Consider the following 25,096-nt stretch of genomic DNA (forward strand, 5'->3'; position numbering starts at 1 on the left):
TTTCAGTCATTTGCTTTCATTGCTTATTACTGTTATGCACATCAATCAATGCATGGGATAGTGTCTGCTGTATATGTAAAATGATTTTATGTCGAAAACATCTTTAGACTTCCTCCTGTGAATCAATAGTGTAGCTATAAATCAGCTATAAATAAACATAAATAAAAAATACAATGACCTGCAGTAATCACTGAAAGTGTGGCTGATTTCATTTTATAGAAGTTTTGTAACATATTTTGTACTTTTTAGTGCATCATGGTGTAATTTGTAGTGTCTAAACTGTAATGGTGACTTAAAGGTAATGAGATGGAAAAAACCCTTCCCAGAAAAAAAACTACATATGGACAGATTACATAGAGAAAATCGTGTGTGTGTGTGTGTGTGTGGGGGGGGTGGGGGGGGGGGGTGTCATCCACTGGGTCAAAAACGTTATATAATATCTCAAATATTAGAATATATAGAAGACAGTGTGACATGATGGCTTCAAAAAGGGTAACCTGCACATAAATAAATGCACATTTATCTGAATTATATTTAAAAGTTTTAGTTTTAGTTTCCCTTCTATGGAAGCCGTGTGTTCTTCAGTGGTCAAGCCAGTCTTTTGATCTCTGATCCTGAAATGCAGAGAGACCCCAAAGCAAACAGCAACTGAAAGTACCTGCAGGAAAGGCCTAGCAGAGCATCTCAAGGGAGGAAACATCATTTGGTGATCTACATGGATTCTAGACTTCAGGCAGTCATTGTCTACAAAGGATTTTCATCCAAGTATTAAAAGCAATCCTTATATTTAAAATGATGTTAGTTTGTCCAGTTAATTTTGAGCCTCTGTGTTATCTATAAAAATTACTATAATTCATAAACCCTTAATGCAAAGGTTTTATTAAAGCTCCTAAATTAAAGCTGGAAGTCTGCACTTCATCACATCTTGTAGGTCAGAAGAATGATCAGACTGCTGTTCATGAAAACAAAGCTGAATGGATTGAATTGGCTGCGATAATTAGATGATAGCGCGAAACTTTAGGGCTGGTAGCATGAAAACATTCATCCATCTTGCCCTGTATCAATAATTCATGCATGTGGTGCAGGTGCAATCGTGTGGGGGATATTTTTTTGGCTCATTTTGAGGCTCTTAATACAAATTAAGTGCCACAGTCTGAGTTTTATGATGACAGTGTACCCATTTATAATAGCTACTTTTAGCATAAGCAACATATCAAAGCTCAAATAATTTTAGACTTTCTTTAACATCACATTGAGTTCACGGTACTCTGCTCTACAAATGGCACCCATAGTCAACAGTTCCCAGTTCACTAGAGCCCCTAATGTCACTTTTTTAAAAAAGTTTTGTATCACCTTGTAAAAATCATACATTTTAAAAATACAAAAAAAAATTCCCAAAATACAAAGATACCATATTTTGCTGTTATTACCACCGAACTTGTCTTGAAGGAGTTTTTGCATGACAGTCTCGTATTTCTTTTGGCAAAGGATCTGAGTACTCATGGGATGAGGTGCTGGGATGTGTGAAATCATTTTATCATCTTATTATTCACTGTGTTTTGTCACCTGTGGCTGCTTCACAGGCGATCTTTGTTTCAATAAAGGGGAAAAAGCCAGCTAATTCACGAGTCACTCAGCATGACTCAAAAGAATTACTTTTGCTTTTACTAGCTGTCTCCTTCACATTTTCCAGAGAAAACCATTGTGATGTCGGTGACACTGCTGTAAATGCAGTAAATGACCACCGCACTGCCAATTGTAGATGTGTAATATATACCAGTGAATATTATTCCAGACCCCACAGTGACTGCAGCCACTGAACTGTGAAACTCCTTTACACATTACTGTCCATCAGTAGAAGACTTGTAGTTTTGAGTACAGCCCTGCACTGTTTTTAAAAATGAGAAGGAAATAAACTTTTTTCAGTTCCATAGTATAATTCATTAATTTTGGTGGAGCAGAAGAAGAAATATCCAAAACCAAAAGAACTCAGCAATGCATCAAGCACCAGAAACAGTTTACTGTCCAGACTGTATATTTTGCCCCACAAATACAGTGAACAACCTAATTTACCTGATCATTTCACATGTGAAAATATTGTCAGCAACATAGGCAAAATGTACATGCAGTAGTTTGCTTTTCTGTTAGCCAATTCTGTGACGTATCCTGTAGAATTTGGTGCAAGTAGGGCATTTGTGGTATTCCTGGTGTGTCAGGGGAAGGGTTTTATCTCTGAATGAAAAGTGCTTCACTTTTTTATTATTTAATTTCCTGTGTTGGCATGGGTTTATATGGAGGAAGATTACCTGGTACCAACAACACAAGTTTGTACTAGTCAAAGAGATTATTTCATCTTTTCATATTTCTGAATTTTTTTCCTCTTAAAAGAGTTTTTAGCCATCTGTGCCAGTAACTGTGAATGTAAACCCTCACTGAGTTTTCACTTGTTCTAAAATAAATAATAAAAAAACAAAAACACTGTGTGCTTTCTGTTTATGAAATCCCAAACCCTACTCCTTCCCCAGAGCTTAGAGTGAAGAAACACAGGTGCATCCTGTGTGCAACCCTTTGGTCTAATTGACATGTAAAAGCAAGGGAAATGTGTGGTAGTCCAGTTACTGCATCAGGCTTAGTGTACCAGCAACACTGCATACTTTGAATAAACACTAAGTATTAATCTGTACAGTAATAGGTAATTAATTTTGGATATCATTCTTAGGTTCAAATAGTCAAATATTTACAGTACTAGGACACCTAAAGTGTAATACACTTACTGATCAGTATTGTGAAACATGAATTATTAATCTTAAAGTAAGACTTAAGTATTAATCTTAGTACAGTATTAACTTATAATCATGGGAAGTCCTTTAAACAAAAGAAGATGCAGGCTGTTCTTACATTCATCAGGTTTTTACATTTGAGACAAAATTAACATGACAGATATATTTAGCTTCTTCTATTAATGTCTCATTGTTCATCTTTTGCATAGTCTGTGTGTTGGATGTAGCTATTGTTATGTCACCCATGGGTATTGGATTTTGAAAATTTCAACTTTATTGCCCTCACTCTACCTCACATTTACTCTTGCTTGAGTTTTGAAGTGACTGAAATTACCATATTTGGACCAGAGCATATAGTGCTGTCTTAGCTAAGTTACCAACTGCGCAGTATGGGTGCATTGCCAATGTACACTCCCCTACAAAAGCATTGGAACAATGAGGCCAATCCCTTTATTTCTGATGTAGACCGAAAACATTTGGGTTTGAGATTAAAAGATGAATATGAGATAAAAGCTCAACATCCCAGCTTTTATTTCCAGGTATTTACATCTGGTTTGGATACACAGTTCATTAGATAAGCCACCCATTTTTCTTGGGAGCAAAAATATTGGCGCATGTGACTGACTGTTGTGTTTTATCATCCAGGTGTATCCTGTTCAATTGATTATTCAAACAGTAAATAGTGCTGAATGTCTATGTTCAGTTTCAGATTTGGGTGTTTGGGTTTTGCCTGTGCAGACTGTGCATTCATAATTAGAGGAATAACCAACATGAAAATCAGAGAGCTGTCTATGGGTGAAAAATAAGCAACTGTGATGCTGAGAGAAGATGGAATATCAATCAGAGCCACTGCAAAAACATTGACCATAGCCAGTGCAACAATTTGGAGTGTCCTGAAGAAGAAAGTCATCACTGGTGTACTAAGTAACAAATATGGAACAGCCAGACAAAGGAAAACAACAACAGTTGATGACAGAAACACTGTGCTGTATAGAAAGTCCTTAAAACAACTAGTAGTGACATCAGCAACAACCTCCAGAGGGCAGGAGTGAAGGTATCACAATCTACTGTTCACAGAAGACTTCATAAACAAAAGAACAGAAGCTTCACTTGAAGACGTAAACCATGAATTAGCAAGAAGAACAGGAAGGCCTGGCTGGAATTTGCAAGAAGCACAGAGACGAGTATCAGAAATTATGGGACAAAGTTTTATGGGCTGATGAGACAAAGATGAATCTTTAGCAAGGTGATGGAAACACTAAAGTTTAGAGAAAGAAAAGATCTGCTCATGATCCCAAACATACGAGCTTGTCTGTGAAACACAGTGGAGGCAAGGTGATGTCTTGAGCTTGCATGGCTTCGTCTGGGACAGGCTCAATAATCTTTATTGATGATGTCACGTACAGTATAATGAACTCAGAAGTCTACAGAAACATTTTGTCTGTCAATTTAAAAAAAAAAATGCAACCAAACTGATTGGAGATCTTTCATCATGCAGCAAGATAATGACCCACAACACACAGCAGCCCACAATGATTGTGATTACTGCATAGGGTTCAGAGGGTTTTTTGGACTGTAGGCCCTGCAAAGACCTGACACAGAAGTCTAAATCAGGCCGTAGTGTAAAGAAACAGACTCATAAAGTACTAGGTTTTCAAGAGACATAATTAGGAAAAAGTCTTTCATTTTTCAAGTGCTACCTTAGGAATCCATTAGTGTTTAAAATTAATAACCGCAGCGTGTACACTATTTACATCTGTACAATTATGAGGAAGTGAAATGGCCTGTGAAAGACACTGAAACAGGTCTCAGTTTCCCTGCAGAGAAATTTAAGCATACTTCATGTTGAGGCTGGCTCAAGGTCCCACTGAACTTTATGCTTTTAGGCTGAATGGTCTGCATAGATGAAGTGGTGCTCAGCAGTAGCGTTCCTTCATTTACATTTTTTTTAATTAACATGGCAAATATATATCTCAGCCTATTACACACATATTATCTGTCATTTGTTGTTTGACAGTCACTGCTGGCTAAAACATTTGTAGCTGCAGTACAGTACTGCAAGACATAAAACAGGAAGAATTTATATTTTAAGAAAATAAATCATCACATTACTTAAAAAAAAAGAAAAAGGTGTTTTCTTTGGTGCTGAGAGAAAATCTCACATCGAAAGAAACTGACATAATAGAAATAAGCCTGACTTTGACAAGATGCCACTGAAGTATTTACTGAGGACGTTTCCCTCACTCTTGAAATTGAGAACTTTTCAGTCAGTTTATCCCAGGAACAAAACCAAAAAATATCTGCAGGTTAATAACACTAGTGGCATGTGAGAATATGCTATACTCTAAAATAATTGTGTTATCATCAAAACCCCAGCAAATTTAATCGAGATGGACATTTTTCTGTTTAAAGACAAGATGACCATGTTAATTTATTGAACTTCAACATTATTCATTGATGAAGTGATGAATCATGAATTTCTTAAAACATGGGAAATAAGAAATCATGATAGCAATTGGAATAAAAGACAATAAAATTAACAGATTGAAGAACAAAAGTAAATAAATAATATTGCTTGTAATACATCCTGCTGTCAATGTCATAACATGATCAAAGGTGTGTGTGTGTGGTGTGTGTGGTGTGTGTGTGTGTGTGAGAGAGAGAGAGAGAGAGAGAGAGAGAGAGAGAGAGAGAGAGAGTTATTTCATAGTTTTCTTTGAATAGCTGATGTGGGACGAGCCTTCACCCTAAGCAGCTCTGGGATCGGTCGATTGCTGCCCTGGTAAAAGTCCAGTCCTGTGAGCCACTCAACATCCCTGACTCGAGCCTGATGGAACCACATGTGATCTTCAACCCACTGAGATCCTGGTTCTGTACTCTGTTGAAATAAAATGACAAAAAAATTAAAACTAATAACTTTGCATTATCCCACTGTGTTAACTGTTTTATTTTAGTAATTGTGAAATGGTTGCATCAACATAGATTTTATTTGGAGCCAAGCAAGCTGTTGATTAAAGCTTAGTGAGCCATAGTGATGCTGGACTATCCCATGATGATTTCATGGGTTAGTCTGTGGCAATGGTGCCTTACATACAGGTGCTGGTCATAAAATCAGAATATCATCAAAAAGTTGATTTATTTCAGTAATTCCATTCAAAAAGTGAAACTTGTATATTAAAGTAATTCATTACTTTCATTTTCCAACAGGACTTGGCCCCTGCACAAAGCTGCCAAAGCTACCAGTACCTGGTTTAAGGACCATGGTATCCCTGTTCTTAATTGGCCAGCAAACTCGCCTGACCTTTACACCATAGAAAATCTATGGACTATTGTGAAGAGGAAGATGCGATACACCAAACCCAACAATTCAGAAGAGCTGAAGGCCACTATCAGAGCTACCTGGGCTCTCATAACACCTGAACAGTATGACAGACTGCCCCAACTAAGTACTGAGTGCTGTACATGCGCATACTTTTCATGTTCATACTTTTCAGTTGGCCAACATTTCTAAAAATCCTTTTTTGTATTGGTCTTAAGTAATATTCTAATTTTCTATTCTAATTTTATATATATATATATATATATATATATATATATATATATATATATATATATATATATATATATATAATATATAATATATATATATAATATATAAAATATATATATATAATATATATATATAATAAAACCTCCAGCCACAGAGTCACATACATTACAGAGTTTGCAGCTGACACCTCACAAAAGTGTCTCTCTTCCTATGCACCTGTCTGGCACGTACACTCCCTCTCACCCTAAGTGAATTGGCAAGGTTCCAACAAACGTTATTCACTTCTTCTAATAAACATGAATGTTGTCACCATGGCTTAGGGGAACCAGACAATGCTGCCTTGTTTAGGGATTGGTGGGAAAGAGTGGAGATCATCATGAGGCAATTTCACACTGAGCATTACAGTCAGTCTATTTTCAGTTCCTCCAGGCTGTGGCTACTTAAAATGGGTGGTAGAAATACAATTTTTTTGTCCTTAAAGATGACAGCTTGAGACATACTTTGCAACTCTCCAGGTTGTCAGCTCTGTGGGGCAGGAGGAAGGACACGGTCTGCAGCTCGCTGGTACAGGAAGTCACTGGTTGGGCAGAGTCCCTGCAGCTAGTCATCACAATAAAGTAGTGTGTGGGGATGGAGATGTTTTTACCAGGAACAAACCTAGTTTCCACAGAAACACACACAGTCATTATCAGGCTGTTTGTGAGACAGAAGAGGTGTTGGTCAGGGTCACACAAGATAACTGAATTCCATTCATGTTAAAGTTTAAATCCACCTCTCACACATAAGCCCAACCTATGATGGTAATGCTCCCATTTCCAAAGAAAAAGGCTTATGTCATCACTTGATAAATACCTATCAGTTTGTCTGTGTACAATATCCCAACAATTGTCATGGTTTGGAGAGTTTTATCCTGAAAGATATGATGTACCTTTCAGTATGCTTTGTGGTTATATTATTAAAACCGCAATTGCTGTCACTGTTGGAAATGTCTGGGATACACCCCCAAGCATGGTTTAGAATGACAGAGCCAAGATCCTGAGGGATTTTCTGGATCATGTTATCAGCAACTACAAGTGCTGGTCGTAAATTTAGAATATCAAAAAGTTGATTTATTTCAGTAATTCCATTCAAAAACTGAAACTTGTATATTATATTCATTCATTACACACAGACTGATATATTTCAAGTGTTTGTTTCTTTTAATTTTGATGATTTAACTGACAACCAATGAAAACCCCAAATTCAGTATCTCAGAAAATTAGAATATTACTTAAGGCCAATACAAAAAAAGGATCTTTAGAAATGTTGGCCAACTGAAAAGTATGACCATGAAAAGTATGAGCATGTACAGCACTCAGTACTTGGTTGGGGCTCCTTTTGCCTGGATTACTGCAGCAATGCGGCGTCTGTGGCACTGCTCATGTGTTATGAGAGCCCAGGTAGCTCTGATAGTGGCCTTCAGCTCTTCTGAATAGTTGGGTCTGGCGTATCGCATCTTCCTCTTCACAATAGCCCATAGATTTTTTATGGGGTTAAGGTCAGGCGAGTATGCTGGCCAATTAAGAACAGGGATACCATGGTCCTTAAACCAGGTACTGGTAGCTTTGGCACTGTGTGCAGGGGCCAAGTCCTGTTGGAAAATGAAATCTGCATCTCCATAAAGTTGGTCAACAGCAGGAAGCATGAAGTGCTCTAAAACTTCCTGGTAGACGGCTGCGTTGACCTTAGACCTTAGAAAACACAGTGGACCAACACCAGCGGATGGCATGGCACCCCAAACCATCACTGACTGTGGAAACTTTACACTGGACCTCAGCCAACGTGGATTCTGTGCCCCTCCTCTCTTCCTCCAGACTCTGGGACCTTGATTTCCAAAGGAAATGCAAAATTGACTTTGATCAGAGAACATAACTTTGGAGCACTCAGCAGCAGTCCAGTCCTTTTTGTCTTTAGTCCAGGCGAGATGCTTATGACGCCATCTCTTGTTCAAGAGTGGCTCGACACGATGACTGCGACAGCTGAAACCCATGTCTGCATACGTCTGTGCGTGGTGGTTCTTGAAGCTCTGACTCCAGCTGCAGTCCACTCTTTGTGAATCTTCCCCACATTTTTGAATGGGTTTTGTTTCACAATCCTCTCCAGGGTGCGGTTATCCTTATTGCTTGTGCACTTTTTTCTACCACATCTTTTCCTTCCCTTCTCCTCTCTATTAATGTGCTTGGACACAGAGCTCTGTGAACAGCCAGCCTCTTTAGCAATGACCTTTTGTGTCTTGCCCACCTTGTGCAAGGTGTCAATGATCGTCTTTTGGACAACTGTCAAGTCAGCAATCTTCCCCATGATTGTGTAGCCTACAGAACTAGACTGAGAGACCATTTAAACACCTTTGCAGGTGTTTTGAGTTAATTAGCTGATTAGAGTGTGGCACCAGGTGTCTTCAATATTGAACCGTTTCACAATATTCTAATTTTCTGAGATACTGAATTTGGGGTTTTCACTAGTTGTGAGTAATAATGATCAAAATTAAAAGAAATAAACATTTGAAATATCTCAGTCTGTGTGTAATGAATGAATATAATCTACAAGTTTCACTTTTTGAAACTTGTAGATTATGACCAGCACCTTCATGTGCATTGCACTTTAGCAAATTCTGAGAAATACAGTCCCAATTGCCAAAGTGAGAATGTTTTTGTTTACTGCATTTTTGAAGTAATTTATTCCACTGTTACCACTAATTATTCAAATTCATTTGTAAAGAATAATACTTTCTTCTTTTTTTTCCCACTAAAGCTGACTAAAACTTTTTGAGTTTTTGTTGACTAAAACTGGACTAAAACTATCACATTTAGAAATGACTAAAACTGACTAAAACTAACATTTCATCCAAAAGTCTAAGACTAAAACTAAAACTAAAATGGTTGCCAAAAACATAACTGCAATGAAAACATTATCAGCCTACTAGGAAATGAAACTTACTGCTGGATCTCCTCTATAGTGTCAAACTGACCGTTGTAGTTGTAATCAAATACGGGACCCATTACCACATTAATGCCATTGTAAACAGAGGCATATTTCTTAAGCAACGTGTTGTGGAAGTAGTCCCAGATCTCTGAAAAAGAAGAGAAGAAAAGGAAGTAGAAAGTACAAAAGAAGACAACCTGTTCTATAAATTCAGCAATAACTTATCTTCACAAACCCCAATAAAATTGTGCTTTACAGATTTTGCAGGGACATTTAACCTTCAACTTACTCTTAAACTCAAGGTACATTGGTACCACATTACTCATCACCAAAGCATCATACTGCTGGTCCGCTGTTGTATTAAGATCTGCAGAAACACAATAAGATGTACTGACTTTAAAACAGATTTTGAGAGATAGGAGTATATCAGAGACATTGTAAGTGAGGTCACATGCAATTTAGAAAATCTTGAAAAGCAATCTATGGAACAACTCAGTTATGGCAACGATGGCGGTTGTCCTGAAATGCATCCACGTGCAACAACATGAAGTTCATAACAGTTTTACTGTAGTGGCCAGCACTGACTGTCATAAAGCTGTAGGTAAATGTACTTTACTCATTTTTCTTTAGCTCATATTTTGGGGCAAAGACACAACTACTTCCTGATTGCTTAAACTGAACTTTTAACACAAAATTAATCAACATGGTGCTGAACTACAGTTGTGCATGGAAGTTTACACACCCAGGCAAATTCTGTCAGGCTGAAAAAAGGGTATGTAAACTTTTTTTTAGCACTGTAAATATCATGGTTTCATGGTTAGAGACATTGATATGTTGGAATCTAGATGTATTTTAAAAAGTGATTGTAAACAGATTATGGTTTGAGATAAGATTTCATTCCCTTTTTCCAGTGTTGACTTTTGTTTAGTAACTGTTCATCCACCTCAGTTCAGGCTCTGTCTTCTTGTCTTTCAGCTTAGTATGCATTCTTTGGGGTCTCCTGTTTTTACTTAGCTTTTTGTCTCACCTCGTTTTGTTTTTTTTTCCTTTTTATGTAATGTTCCAGTGTTTATCAGTTTCAGCTATGTCTCAATCCCATCTGGTTTGTGTCCCCAGTTAGTTCTCACTGTATGTATAGTCCCCTTTGTCTTTGTCTGTAGTGTCTGGTTGTTCACTCATCCATTTTCCTAGCTCATGTTCTGTGTTTTTCTTCTTGTTATTGTATCCTGAGTTTAGCTTTGTAAGTTTGTATATGTTAAGTTTGTTAACATTTTGAATGAAGTTTGTTGGCATTCTGAGTCTTCACTGTAATGGTCCATTGATATGAGTGAGTTTTCCAAACTATGTCACTTCTCTCTTGCATCAAACCAAAGCCTGCTCAAAGAAGATTATTCTGACTAGAAACTGATGCTAGAAAGCATGCAACTGGTGTGCACAACCTCCTTTATGGCAATTAATGTCAAATTACCTGGAAAATTCATACTAAAAATGCATGTACTTTTCATTAAGGTGCAGGAGTTAATTGTTTTGTGTTTGTGGAAGAGACATGAAGTGGTCGACAATATCACCTTGAAATTAGGAGGTCTTGATTTCAATTAGTCCACAACTGAGTTCAGACAGAGATCTACAGCTTTCCTGGCTCTGACCACAACATAAGAATTTCAGCACAATCTCCTAAAGGATTTTGAGGTAGACTCCCCTTTCCTGCAGTGGACGATGATAAAAATGGCAGTCTCACAGTCTCCCCATTGTTAGGGTAGTAAAACAATTTTTCATTCACTGAATGTGTCCTAAGTTCTCACACACCGTACCAGTTACTATTTAACAATTCAATAAATGAGCAATATCCTCTTCCTATACACCTCTGCACATGTAAATGGTAAATGGACTAGTTCTTATATAGCACTTTTCTACTCAGTCAGAGCACTCAAAGCGCTTATACAACACGTTTTTTACATTTACCCATGCACACCCATTCATACAAGCACTTCCATGTTAACTGAGCTACAGCCACCCCATGTGCATGTGGTTAGTCAGTGAGTGTGAAACCAGAGATTTTAGGCAGTGGTTTTTGCTTCTTGTTTCATCAGTCTACTTTCTTCCTGTTACTGCTGGGTTCTCACGGTTTACTTGCTTCCTGCTCTGGTTTCTGGCCTTTTTTTTTTTTTAAATATAGAATGTGTCACCCAATAAAAGCTGGTTTATATTCATGCCTCTTCTTGTCGGCATTTGGACCCTTTTTTTGGGAACAAAACATAACAGATTATATTTAATTATATTATTAACAAATTATTAACTGGATAGATATTTTGTATTTGATTGCCTATTTGATATTGTGTGTACCTTCCAAGCCTTGCAAGATCAAAATTGTCTTGTATGGCAGCTTTTCTCTTGTGAAATCAATGCTCTGCATGGTCTGTGACAAATTAAGAATAAAACTTTAAACCTCAGTTCCTCAGCTGGTGTAATCTAAATGTTGGAAGTCATCAATATTTCAGAACGTATAAAAGATAAAACATCAATGTTTTATGCTTGGTCGAAATTGGTACCTGCAGTATGGCAAAAACTGCACCCTTAACATCTAGGGTCCTGTTCTAGGTAGCATGTTTTGTGAAAACTGTAATTGTTAACCCTGTGATAAGGGAAATGCTGACTCTACTGGTAGATATTAAACTCTGAGTCAGATACTGTAATAACAGAGTCTGTGAAACAGTTTTTCTTAAGAAATGCTGAGTTTCTCTTTGGCCTACAAACATCTATCTACATCCATCTCATATTGAGATTAAAATTGTAAGCTATTCCATATACAAGTATAGCACTTTTATCATTTTATATTTCAAGTGTATATTATGCCCACAATAATTCTATCTGTATATTATGTCTATAATACCTCTAATATATTCAGATATGCTCACATGTATATTTAATATATTCCACTAGTGTTTAACTACTGTTTATTGCACCTCTGGTTAGATGGTAAACTACATTTTGTTGCCTTGTACTGTACATGTGTAATGACAATAAAGTTGAATCTAATCTAATCTAATCTAATCTAATCTAATCTAATCTTTAAACAGGTCTAAAAACTTATTTAACCTGTTTATTCTGCAGTTGCTGCCACCTGCATTTAATTTTGACAAACAGCTGCTCCCCTGTTTTTAAGATAAACATCAAGGTCCACAAAGACACATAAACATACTGTCCACTGGATTAAAATAGAGGCTCTGCTCTATATTTACCTGTTGCCATGGTGACTCAAAGTGCCAGCGCTCCTCTGATGTTGGCTTTGTCATTAGTCAGTTAGGGTGAACATACTCAAAGAGGATTTAACTAGCCCTGATCAGCCTTTCCCGACCTGAGAACTCAGTTAATTAACTCAGAGTTTATGATTAGACTAAGAGTTGGTTTAACCCACTTTACACAACAGGACCCATATATTGTTTTCACAGTTAGACAGTCAGAAAAGTTGAGCATAGTTAGCAGGTTTACTTTGAAATGTCATTGTTCCCACACTCACCCACCCTAAATGTTAAGTGTTTATGTTTGATTATTGTGTTAAACAAAATAAGCATCACAAATGGTCAACAAACAAAATCCGGAGGAACTGAAGTGTGGGAGAGTTTGGGGAAATGAGTGTAACTGCTAATGCAATATATACATATTATGATAAAGAGGAAAAAAAATAGACACAACATTGTGTTAGTGACTCCATGTATTGTGTTGCCCTGTGACACTGTCTCTGGGTTGTCTTAAGCTCAGTGAGTCTGATGAATCAGTTTGGATTTAGTTACAACGAGATACGTACTGGGTGGGTGCATGAAGGCTGAAATTAGGCTCCCAGCAGCATCATACTGATCACAGCTGGGACTCTGAGATGCTGAAAGTCTCACATCAGCCCTCAAACAATCTTGTATCACTGGAGGCAATGGTTCCAAGTTATTCTACAAGAATATGAAACATGCTTTAGACCTTTCAATCAGAATTTTGTGTCAGTCACTTCCTGCTGAAATTTTCAATATTTCAAAAAAAAAAAAATTATAAATCTTATCTGAAAACTCTGGTAGTCACAAAGATTTTTTTTTTTTTTGGCATTTCTGCTGCACAGTTTTTCCTTTGAAAAACTGTGGAAAGTCACACTAGAATGGATCAGAAAGAAATCCAATCCAATGATGGAACAAAGTGTATGTTTTACACGAGTGTCTTTTGATTCATATTTAAAAGTCCAAGTCTTCCATTACTGAGATAAGTGACCAAAATTCATCCATGGCGCATTTCTATCATTTTAGGTGATGTAGATTTTGTACTTTTACTGTGCATATTTTTTAAGTCTCATTTGCACAACTTTTTCACCATTTGACCCTTTTATCATTAAACAAATTAAATATTTTCCTCTGTGTTTAAGATCAATTGTATATTTAAAAAAATTTACTTTACCAATTTACCCTTGGTATTTCAAATCAGAGAATTCGATTTCCTCCTTTGGCCAGCTTATTATCACACTACAAATTAATACAATACAAATTCATACTTCTCATATATTAAATGCAATTTTCCGGATTATCCATGATTCATATGAGAACATTGTGACTGCAAGTTTCTTACTCACAATGAAACAGTCAGTAATTTTGTTTGAGTCATAGGAAGCTATTGAAGATATTTCCAGGAGCAATGTACTGAATATCTATGTGAGTTCAGATTACTGGAATCTTAGTTTTGTATTAATCTGAAACCAAAAAGTGTAATTAGATAAGCATCACTAAAAAAATCCCCACTACTTCCTGTTAACAGTGATGCACGTACAGGCTTGTTGATTGTGAAGGTGCTCCACAGGGGCATCAGGGCTTTGTGGCTGTAGGCACTGATGAATCCCTCCTGGTAGAGGATGCAGTAGCTTTGGTCAGGCTGCAGCATCTGGGGTCGACCAAACGGTGCGTGCTTCTTTTCTGCAGCAGATGCTGAAAAAGGAATGATGTACTTTTTTCTTTTTTTTTTCTTCAGAATGAGCGTCATCATGATGTTACCACTAGTACTGACATTGTCAATATGTATTTTCTTCTATAAGCCTATCAAGGCAGAAAAACATGAAGACATTTCTGAAAGAGCATGCAAGACAGATCAGTGGAATCTTTGGTGCATTGATAAGATTACATGTTACTTTAAGAAACTGTAAAGTAATCAAAAAATTCAGAAAGAAAAATCAGACATTTAAAGCACTGAACAATGGAATCACGAGTGGGTGAAAATTCCTCACCTTCCTCTGCACTCAGATTCAGTCGGCTGTTGATGCTCATGGTCATATTTTCAGTCTGAGGAAAGAGAAATTTTTTTCAGTCTCAGTTCTAATGCTGCTCACACTTTGTTTTCTACATGATGGCACCTATCCAGCTCCTATCCATCGTGAAAACAAACAAACAAACAAAAGAGTCAAATGTTAATAGATTCAACTCTTGGCTGAAGCTCCATCTCGAGAGTCACAGGACAATCTATTGCTAACATCTTTGTGTTTCATACAACAGAGCATCTTCAGAGGTCTTTTAGAGACTATAGATTGTGAGTAGAGCTGCCTTAGCACAAAAAATTTAAAAGTTTGCATGTTCTCCCCGTGCTTGCCTCGGTTTCCTCCGGGCACTCCGGTTTCCTCCCACATTCCAAAGACATGCACTTACTGGGGTTAGGTCAATTGGCTACTCTAAATTGCCCATAGGTGTGAATGAGAGCATGAGTGTGAAAGGTTGTTTGTCTCTCTGTGTTGGCCCTGCGACAGGCTGGCGGCTTGTTCAGGCTGTACCCTGCCTCTCACCCTGTGACAGCTGGGATAGGCTCCAGCGACCCTGAACAGGATGAGCGGACATGAGTGGATGGATGGATTTTTGATTTTTGTAAACTCCAGATGTTCTGCCACAGAATGATTTCATCTCTAAAACTCCAGCGTGTACTTTCCCCACAAATCTTCCACAGCCCTTTCTGCACAGTAGCTGCTTTCACTTGTGGTAAATCTGGTCTGCAGATGCTTAATCAGCAGCATTGAGGTTACTGAGTTCAGTTTCCACCTTGGTTGTTTGACTTGTAGCTCAGTCGTTTAATTTTTCCTCTTGTCAACGCTTGTTTCAGCAGAAAGTTATTTACATCTAATCAAATAACTCGGCAGACGATTTGGCTTCACACTTGAGAGAGGGAAACTGAATTTCACTTTCAGTGATTTAAGGAAGGTGTAGGCTGTGACAGCTGCTAGTCTCACACTCATTATTGAGTATGCTTCATGACAGAGGCACACACACACATACACTACACCATATAATATATATATATATATATATATATATAGTGTATCACAAAAGCGAGTAGACCTCTCACATGTCTGCATCTATTTAAGTATATCTTTTCATGGGACAACACTGACAAAATTACACTTTGACACAATGAAAAGTAGTCTGTGTGCAGCTTATATAACAGTCTTCATGTAGCGCAACAATTCGTCTTTTAAGATCCTCAGAGAGTTCTCTGCCATGAGGTGCCATGTTGGAACTTTCAGTGACCAGTATGAGAGAGTGTGAGAGCTGTACTACAAAACTGAACACCTGAGACCTTGTATGGAGGGTTAAGTTTGGTAGGAACAGGAACAACTACAGAAAACAAGGTTTCTGTTTTGTTTGTTTTTGTTGTTGTTTGTTTGTTTCTTTTTTTCAAGCCTGTCATGTCTGGCAGTTTTCACAATCAGAATCATGATCCGAATGCCACTGTTGTGCCAAGCATATTTGCTTTTACAAGAAGAGCTCTATAAATTCTCTATAGGCTCCTACTAAGACCCCAGGTGCAGGCTGTGCAGAGATGCCACTGAGACAATCCAGCACATTACAGCAGGGTGAAAGATGCTAGCAGGCAGGGCACACTGTAAACCCAGATTTTGATTTGACTTAAAAATATAGTAATAAATAGTAATAAAGTTCATATTACTTAAATTGCCTAGAATGTGAACATTACGTGTTAATGCTGAGTAGACTGTACTTTTTGATGGTCTATCTTATTGTAATTATGTGTTAGAGTTCAAACAACTTAACATCATCAGGTTTTGCACCTGGTAAAATTCTAGTTTATACCTGTTTTAGCAGACTGGATTAACGAGCAGCAGCACGGTGGCATGGTGGTTAACAGTGCTGCCTCACAGCTAGAAGGTCGGGGTTTAATTCCACCTTGGCCCAGGCCTCTTGCTGTGTGGAGTTTGCATGTTCTCCCTGTGTCTGTGTGGGTTTCCTCCCACAATCTGAAGATATGCAGTTACTGGGGTTAGGTTAATTGGTCACTCTAAATTGCCCACAGGTGTGAATGGCTGTCTGTCTCTCTTTGTGTTAGCCCAGCAACAGGCTGGTGACCTGTACAGGGTGTACCCTGTATCTTGCAGCCTTACTGCTTTGTCAGCTGGGATAGGCTCCAGCCCCCCCCCCCCCCCCCCCCCCACGACCACGAAAAGGATATGGGAATTGATTGACAGACATTTTAATCTTTCATGAACTATAAAGGATAAGTTTGGTCAATTAGAACATACAATTTAGTTCAACTGGTAATGGACTAGTGCTTACTTAGCAAGCTGAGTTAAATAAACGGGTGGTGAATGATTGCTCAAACTAAGTATCTTCAGTTACTGAAACTCTATTATTAGTACATTCAAGTTAGAGCTTCCATTCCATTCCAAAAGGTTCTCAAGTACACTGAACATAGTCCACTGCACTTATTCAGCTATTTCATTACTTAAAAAATTTAAGGCAACGAGTTATCTTGGCTTTTTTAAGTAGATTCAACTTATCCGAGTTTACAGTGCATGCATGGATACAGACGGACAAACATGTTGGCTAACCAACTGGACATGCACACACACACACACACACACACACACACACACACACACACACACACACACACACACACACACACACACACACACACACACACACACACACACACACATCGTTTGTTCTGGCAGATTCAGATGTGAGTGATTATTGATGTACCCACCAGGCCAGAACAGGAGCATCCCAGTTCGTCTGTGGGTTTTAGGCTGAGTACTGTACACTGAATGGGCTCACTTTTCTCTGCAGGATGCACTGGTGTGTAGTAGGGCTGCCTCAGGATGTGATTCATGCTGCCATGGGTTCCATTGTTGTCGGTTGGAGAAATCTCTAGTATATCTGCATTCAATAAAAATTAGTTTCTTTTTTTGAAACTCACCAGTGCGTGTTTGTTGAGTACAAGGTGCAAGTTATTGTTATTAGTCATTCTGTTTTCATTCTCAGATCATCAAATAATCAAGTTTTGACAAAGCTGCTGAGATACAATGGGTACCGAAAGTATTCAGACCCTTTTAATTTTTTCACTCTTTTTTCATTGCAGCCATTTGCAAAAATCAAAAAAGTTAATTTTATTTCTTATTAATGTACACTCAGCACTCCATCTTTACAGAAAAAAACAGAAATGTAGAATTTTTTGAAAATTCATTGCAAAAGCAAATCTGAAATATCACATGGTCATAAGTATGTAGCTATGTAGCTGCTTCCTGTGCAGGGCACAGCTAAAGCAAATATAAAGTTCCTTGTGACACAGCAAGTACAGTAGTGGTAATTTGTGGAGAAAAAAAAATGACTCACCACACATGAGATTGTAAAGCTCAATATTGGAGAAGGGCTCAATTTCTGTTTTATTCTGAAACTTGGGGCCGTAACTGATAAACATGGCCTGCAATGTAAGATTAGAAAGATATTTAAAATGTACTTGATGAATGCTGCAATGGTAATGTGGTCAAGTTAGGAGAAAAAAAAATACCAGTGTGGTTTGTAGTTACAAGCAATATAAAACAGAACAGAACAATTGCCGGTTCTTACATGCATACTCTCAAAATCATTGTCGTAGCCGTGTGCCCCACCAGAGCAGAATGTCAGAGACCCTGGATCCCTGTGGGGACAGAGATGAGTTCTTCAGATTTAGCATTAAAAAAATCTGACCAGTCTCTGAAACCATACACTGAAATGCTCAGTAAGTCCCATAAAACAATAAGAGGGGAAAGATCCTAGTTGGTCTTTTTCTCAAGGGCCAAGATCTTATTATGATCACATGATTCTGTCTCGAACTAGTGTTCTTGTGAGGTCAGTCTACATTACAGAATAATGGCCTCTATACCATCCTGGAAGAAATTAACTTGAAAGAAGGTGTTCTGAGGTCTCTGTGGGTGTTTTTCTACTGCTGAGACAGTTAACCACACTTTAAAATGCCAAAAACCATTGCCAGAACAATAATGTTGTGTCTAGCCAACATTGTGATGCATTATGTGCAGTACACACTGGACCGTTTATATTTCTACCTGACATCCACTCTTAGTTCTAAGACACATGGCTGTAACTATAGCATAGAATGTCCTAAACTGTAGCAGAGGGCATGATGAATACCTCTCAAACAGCCATTTAATGTCAACCAGAATGCTGACATCTTCAATGCGACGACTGTTGGCAAAGTGAAGGCGCTTTGGTAGATTGGCCTTCAGGTATGGCTTGATCTTTTGGTCTGGCTTCTTACACTGAAATCACATTTTTGTGAAATGAAAGACATTTTTGTTCAATATCTAATTCTGCTCATATCTTCTAATTAGCAATGCATTACAATACTTTTCTTAAATGTTCCTATCTTGCTCGTAAAACTAAAACCTTACATTTAGTATTCCAGTTTTTCAGATGATGGTACATCAAATGTCAGAATAAAGTCTTTACCATAAGAATGTGAACACATAGATGGCAATAGGGAATAATGATAATAATAATAATATGATAATAAGAATAATAATAAAATATACTCACAGTCATGTTAGCAACAAGTCCAGCTGAGTCCACTGTTGAAAGGGAAACATTTATGTCATTACAAAAAGTTCAAAGCACAGACATTTGCTAAGGCATGACAGTTACAAAAGTTTTGCCTTCTAAAATTCAAACTTAAACTACATTTTTAACTGCATTTCAAAGGAACTGCATTGTCTTGTATTTGTAGCATCCAACCCAATCCGATCCAATCCAGCTTTATTCATAAAGCGCTTTAAAATACCCACAGGGTCCAAAGTGCTGTACAATCGAACAATAATATAAATAAAACAACTCAATAAAATGCATTAAATACTTTAGAAATACATAAAGAATACAAAATATGAAAAATAACACAGCTCACAGACTCAGTATTTACTTTTAAAAAGTGATTTAAAGTGCGCGAGTGATGAGGCCTGTGGCAGCTAATTCCAGAGATTTGGTGCTGCCACTGCAAAGGCCCGGTCCCCTCTGAGCTTAAACCTAGTTTTAGATCATTTAGAGATTTAAAAGGATAGAAAAGAATTTTAAAATGGATCCTAAAAAGAATGGGTAGCCAGTGAAGTGAAGCTAAAACAGGTGAAATGTGCTCATGTTTGCAGGCACCAGTTAAAAGCCACCCACCAGCATTCGGCACCAGTTGAGGGTGAGCAATAGCAGACCCACTAAGCCCCATATAAAGTGCATTGCACTAATCCAGCCGAATGGTAATAAAGGCGTAGATTACTGTTTCAAAGTCTTGCCTTTGGAGAACTGACTTTATTTTGGCCAGCTGCCAAACTGATTAATGTGGCTATCAAGCTTCATGTCAGGTTCTATTCTGATTCCTAAATTTGTGATTGTTGGCTTGAGATACTGTGCCAGAGAGCCCAGATCTGCCAAAGGGGTTACAGAGCTGTTACTGAATACCATCACCTCTGTTTTTTTCTCATTGAAACTTAGGAAATTTAGAACCAACCATGCCTTAATGTCACCTAAGCATTTAAGTAATTATAACACCGAGTAGGAGTCTTTCCTTTTAAGAGGCACATATATTTCACTGTTGTCTGTATAGCAGTGGAAAGAGATACAATATTTTCTAAGTATGTGGCGCAGCTATAATAGAAAAAGAGAGAAAAGTGGGAGTGGGGAGTGGGCCTAGAAGCCTGTGGTACTCCACACACAAGTGGAGCACTGGAGGACATAAATTCACCAAGAACAACTCAGAACCTCCTTGTTGACAAGTACGACTGAAACCAACTCAGTGCTGTGCCCCTGATTCCTGCCCACTGCTCCAGATGACAGATTAAAATTTTATGGTCAACCTGAGTCAGTAGCTAAAAAGATGTCAATAAAAACTCTTAAAAGTGCTGATTTAGTGCTGTGCAAGGGTTTAAAACCAGATTGGAAAATTTCAAAAATATTGTGCTCATTTAAAAAGGTCATTAGCTGACTGTAAACTACTTTTTGGAGGATTTTTGATGAAAAAAGGCAGACTAGAAAAAGGTCTAACGTTAGCCAAAACTGTGGTATCCAAACCAGGCTTTTTTTTTTTTTTATCAGAGCCTGAGCCAGCATGTTTAAAATTTACAGGGACCACACCTGAGCACAGACTACTGTTTATAATATTGAACACAGCTGGCCCAACAGTGGGAAAAATTTCTTTAAAAAGACAAGGAGGGAGAATGTCATTTGGAAAACCTGAAGGCCTCAAGTGATCAACAATTTCCTGTAGAAATTCCAACTTTACTGGCTTAAAACTGTCAAAAACAGCAGAATAAGATAAAGAGACAGAGGGGTCATTCACAGGAGGAGAAATAAGAGCCTTTGCAGTGGTGACCTTACTGATACAGAATTGCAAAATCTTTCACAGACATCAGAAGAGGCTTCAATGCAATCAGACTGTGGTGGATTTAAAACACTACTGATGGCTTTAAACAACACATGAGGCTTGTGACAATTTGAGACAACAGTAGTTGAGAAATATATAGTCCAATCCTCTTTTACAGTTGACTGATAGCGACAACAACAGTCTCTTAGAATTTGAAAGGACACCTGTAATCTGTCTTCTCTCCTCTTCTGCTCCGCCCTGCGGCACTCACATCTGACTGAGTGGCTCATGTCATTCAGCCAAGGCTCATGTTTAGCTTTTGACTGCCTAATCTTTAATGCAGCCACAATGTAAATAATGTTTTGGGAGGTGTTATGAAACCATAAATTCATCTCCTCTGCAAATTACAAGTAGCTTTGTAATCAACAGATTTTTCCTGCTCTTCAGTCAACATAAAATGGGACACCCCAACATAACTTAACAACCAGTAGAAATAATAGAAACATGCCTCCTTTTACTAACAGGGATACAGAAAATATTGCACCGCTCTTAACTGACTTGCATCATGTGGAAATGCCTCCTTGTAAGTTCTGTCTGGTAGTAAACTGATAGCACCTATAACCCACAGTGATCCAAAAACAACAGAATAAAGCAGCAACAATTAAGTTATCACATTCTTCCAAACCCAAGAACTGGAGACAACAAGTGGATACTGGTACCATGAGGGCAACAGGATGAATAGGAAAACTCCTGATGGTCTGTATTAAATAAGTCAAATATCCAAATGTAGTTATATGTTGGTTCAGTCAGGGACAGTTGAATCTACAGTGGGTACGGAAAGTATTCAGATCCCTTAAATTTTTTCACTCTTTTGTTCATTGCAGCCATTTGCTAAAAATCAAAAAAGTTAATCTTATTTCTCTACACTCAGCACCCCATCTTGACAGAAAGAAAAAAAAACAGAAATGTAGAATTGTTTGCAAATTTATTAAAAAAGAAAATCTGAAATATCATATGGTCATAAGTATTCAGACCCTTTGCTGTGACACTCATATTTAACTCACATGCTGTCCATTTATTCTGATCCTCCTTGAGATTGTTCTACTCCTTCATCCTTCCAGCTGTGTTTAATTAAACTGATTGGACTTGATTAGGAAAGGCACACACCTGTCTATATAAGACCTCACAGTTCACAGCGCATGTCAGAGCAAATGAGAATCATGAGGTCAAAGGAAGTGCCCAAGGAGCTCAGAGACAGAATTGTGGTGAGGCACAGATCTGGCCAAGGTTACAAAAGAATTTCTGCAGCACTCAATGTTCCTAAGGGCACAGTGGCCTCCATAATCCTTAAATGGAAGAAGTTTGGGACAAGCAGAACTCTCCCTAGACCTGGCCATCCAGCCAAACTGAGCAATCGTGGGAGAAGAGCCTTGGTGAGAGAGGTAAAGAAGAACCCAAAGATCACTGTGGCTGAGCTCTGGAGATGCAGTAGGGAGATGGGAGAAAGTTCCACAAAGTCAACCATCACTGCAGCCCTCCGCCAGTCGGGACTGCAAGACATATGAAAGCCTGCACAGAGTTTGCCAGAAAACACATCAAGCACATGAGAAAACCAGGCACTGCTCATCACCTGCCCAATACAATCACAACAGTGAAACATGGTGGTGGCAACGTCATGCTATGGGGGTGCGCTTTAGCTGCAGGGACAGGACGACTGGTTGCAATTGAAGGAAAGATAAATGCAACCAAGCACAGAGATATCCTGAAAGAAAACCTCTCCCAGAGTGCTCAGGACCTCAGACTGGGCCAAAGGTTCACCTTCCAACAAGACAATGACCCTAAGCACACAGCTGAAATAACAAAGGTGTCATGGCCGGGGAGGAAACGGACGAGGAAGGACCAACATGAAGGACTCCAGAAGCAAACATAACTTAAAAGGGGATTTATTTCACCGGGGAAACACAAATACAAAAACCTTGGAAGGGAGGCACAGGGAGACGAAGGGCAGGCACAGGGAACACAGGAACATGCGGGCACAAAACATCAACGACGCGACAGAGAACAAATGAAAACTGAGGGCTTAAATACACAATGGGTAATCAGGGCAAGAGGAAACAGCAGGGAACAACAGGTGAGGCAAATGAAACTAATTACACAGGGGAAGCAAAGCTAAACACAAAGCACAAGGAAATCACATTGGCAAAATAAAACAGGAAGTGATAAACCAAGGAACACGCAGACGAGTCACAACACGGGGAACAAGACAAACATACTGGGAGGAGAAGCTCAGGAAATAAACTAAACACAAAACGCTGGGCAAACGGCCCAGGACGTGACAAAAGGAGTTGCTTTGGAACAACTCTGTGACCATTCTTGACTGGCCCAGCCAGATCCCTGACCTAAACCAATTGAGCATCTCTGGAGAGACCTGAAAATGTCTGTCCACCAACGTTCACCATCCAACCTGACAGAATGGAGAGGATCCCCAAATCCAGGTGTGAAAAACTTGTAGCATCATTCCCAAGAAGTAATATATATGATCATGTGATATTTCAGTTTTTCTTTTTTAATAAATTTGCAAAACCTTTCTGTTTTTTTTTCTGTCAAGATGGGATACTGAGCGTACATTAATGAGAAATAAAGTGAACTTTTTGGATTTTGTTTTTTTTTATTTTAGTAAACGGCTGCAATGAAACAAAGAGAGAAAAATTTAAAGGGGCTGAATACTTTCCGTACCCACCACTACTTTTACAAACTCATAGGCATCCAAACCTTTTTACTTAAGGCCTTAGACAGTCCTTTGCTTTTTTCCTCATTCGCACATTCAAAAAGATCATAATGATAATGGGACATACTTTATGTCCCATTATTTCACCTATATTTGCTGCCTTTGAAACTGTTGCTTTAGTCTGGCAAGCTCTGATGTTGGCTGAAACTCATGAACATTCAGTTCAGTGTGAGCAGGTTCTTTTTTTGATGAAAAACAAAGAAAGATACCTGAACAGTCACATCAATGTTTCATGCACCATATAATTCTTGTTAAGGCTCAAAAAGCATGTGAAATCTTTTATCAACCCCTCATCTCAACCCTTGATTCTCTGTGAATGTGATTAAAAACAGGAGCAGAACAGTTTGTTTCTTCATATTTACTTACAGACTGTGTCTTTGTCCTTGGCTCTGATGCGTCCAATGGGCCCCTCAGTGACTACATAAATGCTGGTGTCCCCCACAAGCTCCCGCATCACTTCCTTCCTGTCACAGCTAGTTTCTTCCATACCTGCAACAGCATTCAGCTGTTATATTATTCTCATCATTTCTTCCTTGGAACTATGAACAAACGATTACTTTGGAAATCTTTATTCATTACATGGATCATGTGGATACCATTCCCTTTTGATTTCTTTCCAGAGTGCTGGTAGGTTCACTACACCATGAATTTCACATTGCAGAAACTTGTCTTTGTTTCAACATGTGTTTAATTTCTTATGTAGTCATGAGCATTCCAGCGAAGTCCGTATTGCATATGTGATTGACAGAATATAAAGAGACTAATTGTCAGGGAGCTGTCAATTATTAAATTATTATTAAAGTGTTACAGGTGGGTTTTTTTTTCTTTCAGTATATGGCCTGGAGGAAAGTGAAATAGTGGAAAAACTAGAATTGTTGTAAATTTACTCTACAGACATGTAAAAAGATCAGAATTTTTAAGTGACATTTGTTACCATGATCAGCCACAATAATGATGTTGAGACACCGATGTAGACCAATCTGCTTGAGGCCATTCATGAGCTGACCAATGATCCTATCCACACCCTGCAGTGATGCAATAGTCTGAAGAAAGCAAATAACACATAATGATATTGTTGACTATAGATACAATTTGATTGCAGTCAAATAACATTAATATATGACACAATTACTTGATTAGAATTTATGGATCAATTTAATATTGTGCTGTTAATAAATATCAAATTTACTGCAGATTAGTAGTGAATAACAGTGCAAACATCCACAGTAGTTTAAACAACTCATAATGCAAAGGAAGTTCAAGCCTTGAGGAAGGAGACAACTTTGAAATAGCCCCTGTTAATACCAGTGTCAGTGTTTTTCTCTGTCAGTAAATGGCTGGGACATTTTTATGAAACATGTCAGATACTGT

The 25,096-nt window shown here is 38.2% G+C and overlaps 1 protein-coding gene across 1 annotated transcript in view; it reads right to left on the bottom strand.

Moving 5' to 3' along the window:
• Nucleotides 1–4,116: 4,116 nt before the first annotated feature.
• The window catches only part of LOC115787974 (venom phosphodiesterase 1), a 44,272-nt gene continuing 23,292 nt past the window's right edge, over nt 4,117–25,096 (bottom strand). The window contains exons 12-25 of the mRNA XM_030740802.1: nt 24,660–24,768; nt 24,092–24,214; nt 19,131–19,162; nt 18,726–18,853; nt 18,165–18,234; nt 17,931–18,018; nt 17,302–17,474; nt 14,543–14,597; nt 14,092–14,246; nt 13,097–13,232; nt 9,581–9,658; nt 9,307–9,439; nt 6,831–6,987; nt 4,117–5,658 (exon numbers count right to left, since the gene is read on the bottom strand). Coding sequence (XP_030596662.1) covers nt 5,485–5,658; nt 6,831–6,987; nt 9,307–9,439; nt 9,581–9,658; nt 13,097–13,232; nt 14,092–14,246; nt 14,543–14,597; nt 17,302–17,474; nt 17,931–18,018; nt 18,165–18,234; nt 18,726–18,853; nt 19,131–19,162; nt 24,092–24,214; nt 24,660–24,768 — 1,611 coding nt within the window. The 3' untranslated portion in view covers nt 4,117–5,484. The remainder of the gene's footprint in view (nt 5,659–6,830; nt 6,988–9,306; nt 9,440–9,580; nt 9,659–13,096; nt 13,233–14,091; nt 14,247–14,542; nt 14,598–17,301; nt 17,475–17,930; nt 18,019–18,164; nt 18,235–18,725; nt 18,854–19,130; nt 19,163–24,091; nt 24,215–24,659; nt 24,769–25,096) is intronic.

The sequence above is a fragment of the Archocentrus centrarchus genome, chromosome 11 (genome assembly GCF_007364275.1).
Source record: "Archocentrus centrarchus isolate MPI-CPG fArcCen1 chromosome 11, fArcCen1, whole genome shotgun sequence".
Taxonomy (NCBI): Eukaryota; Metazoa; Chordata; class Actinopteri; order Cichliformes; family Cichlidae; genus Archocentrus; species Archocentrus centrarchus.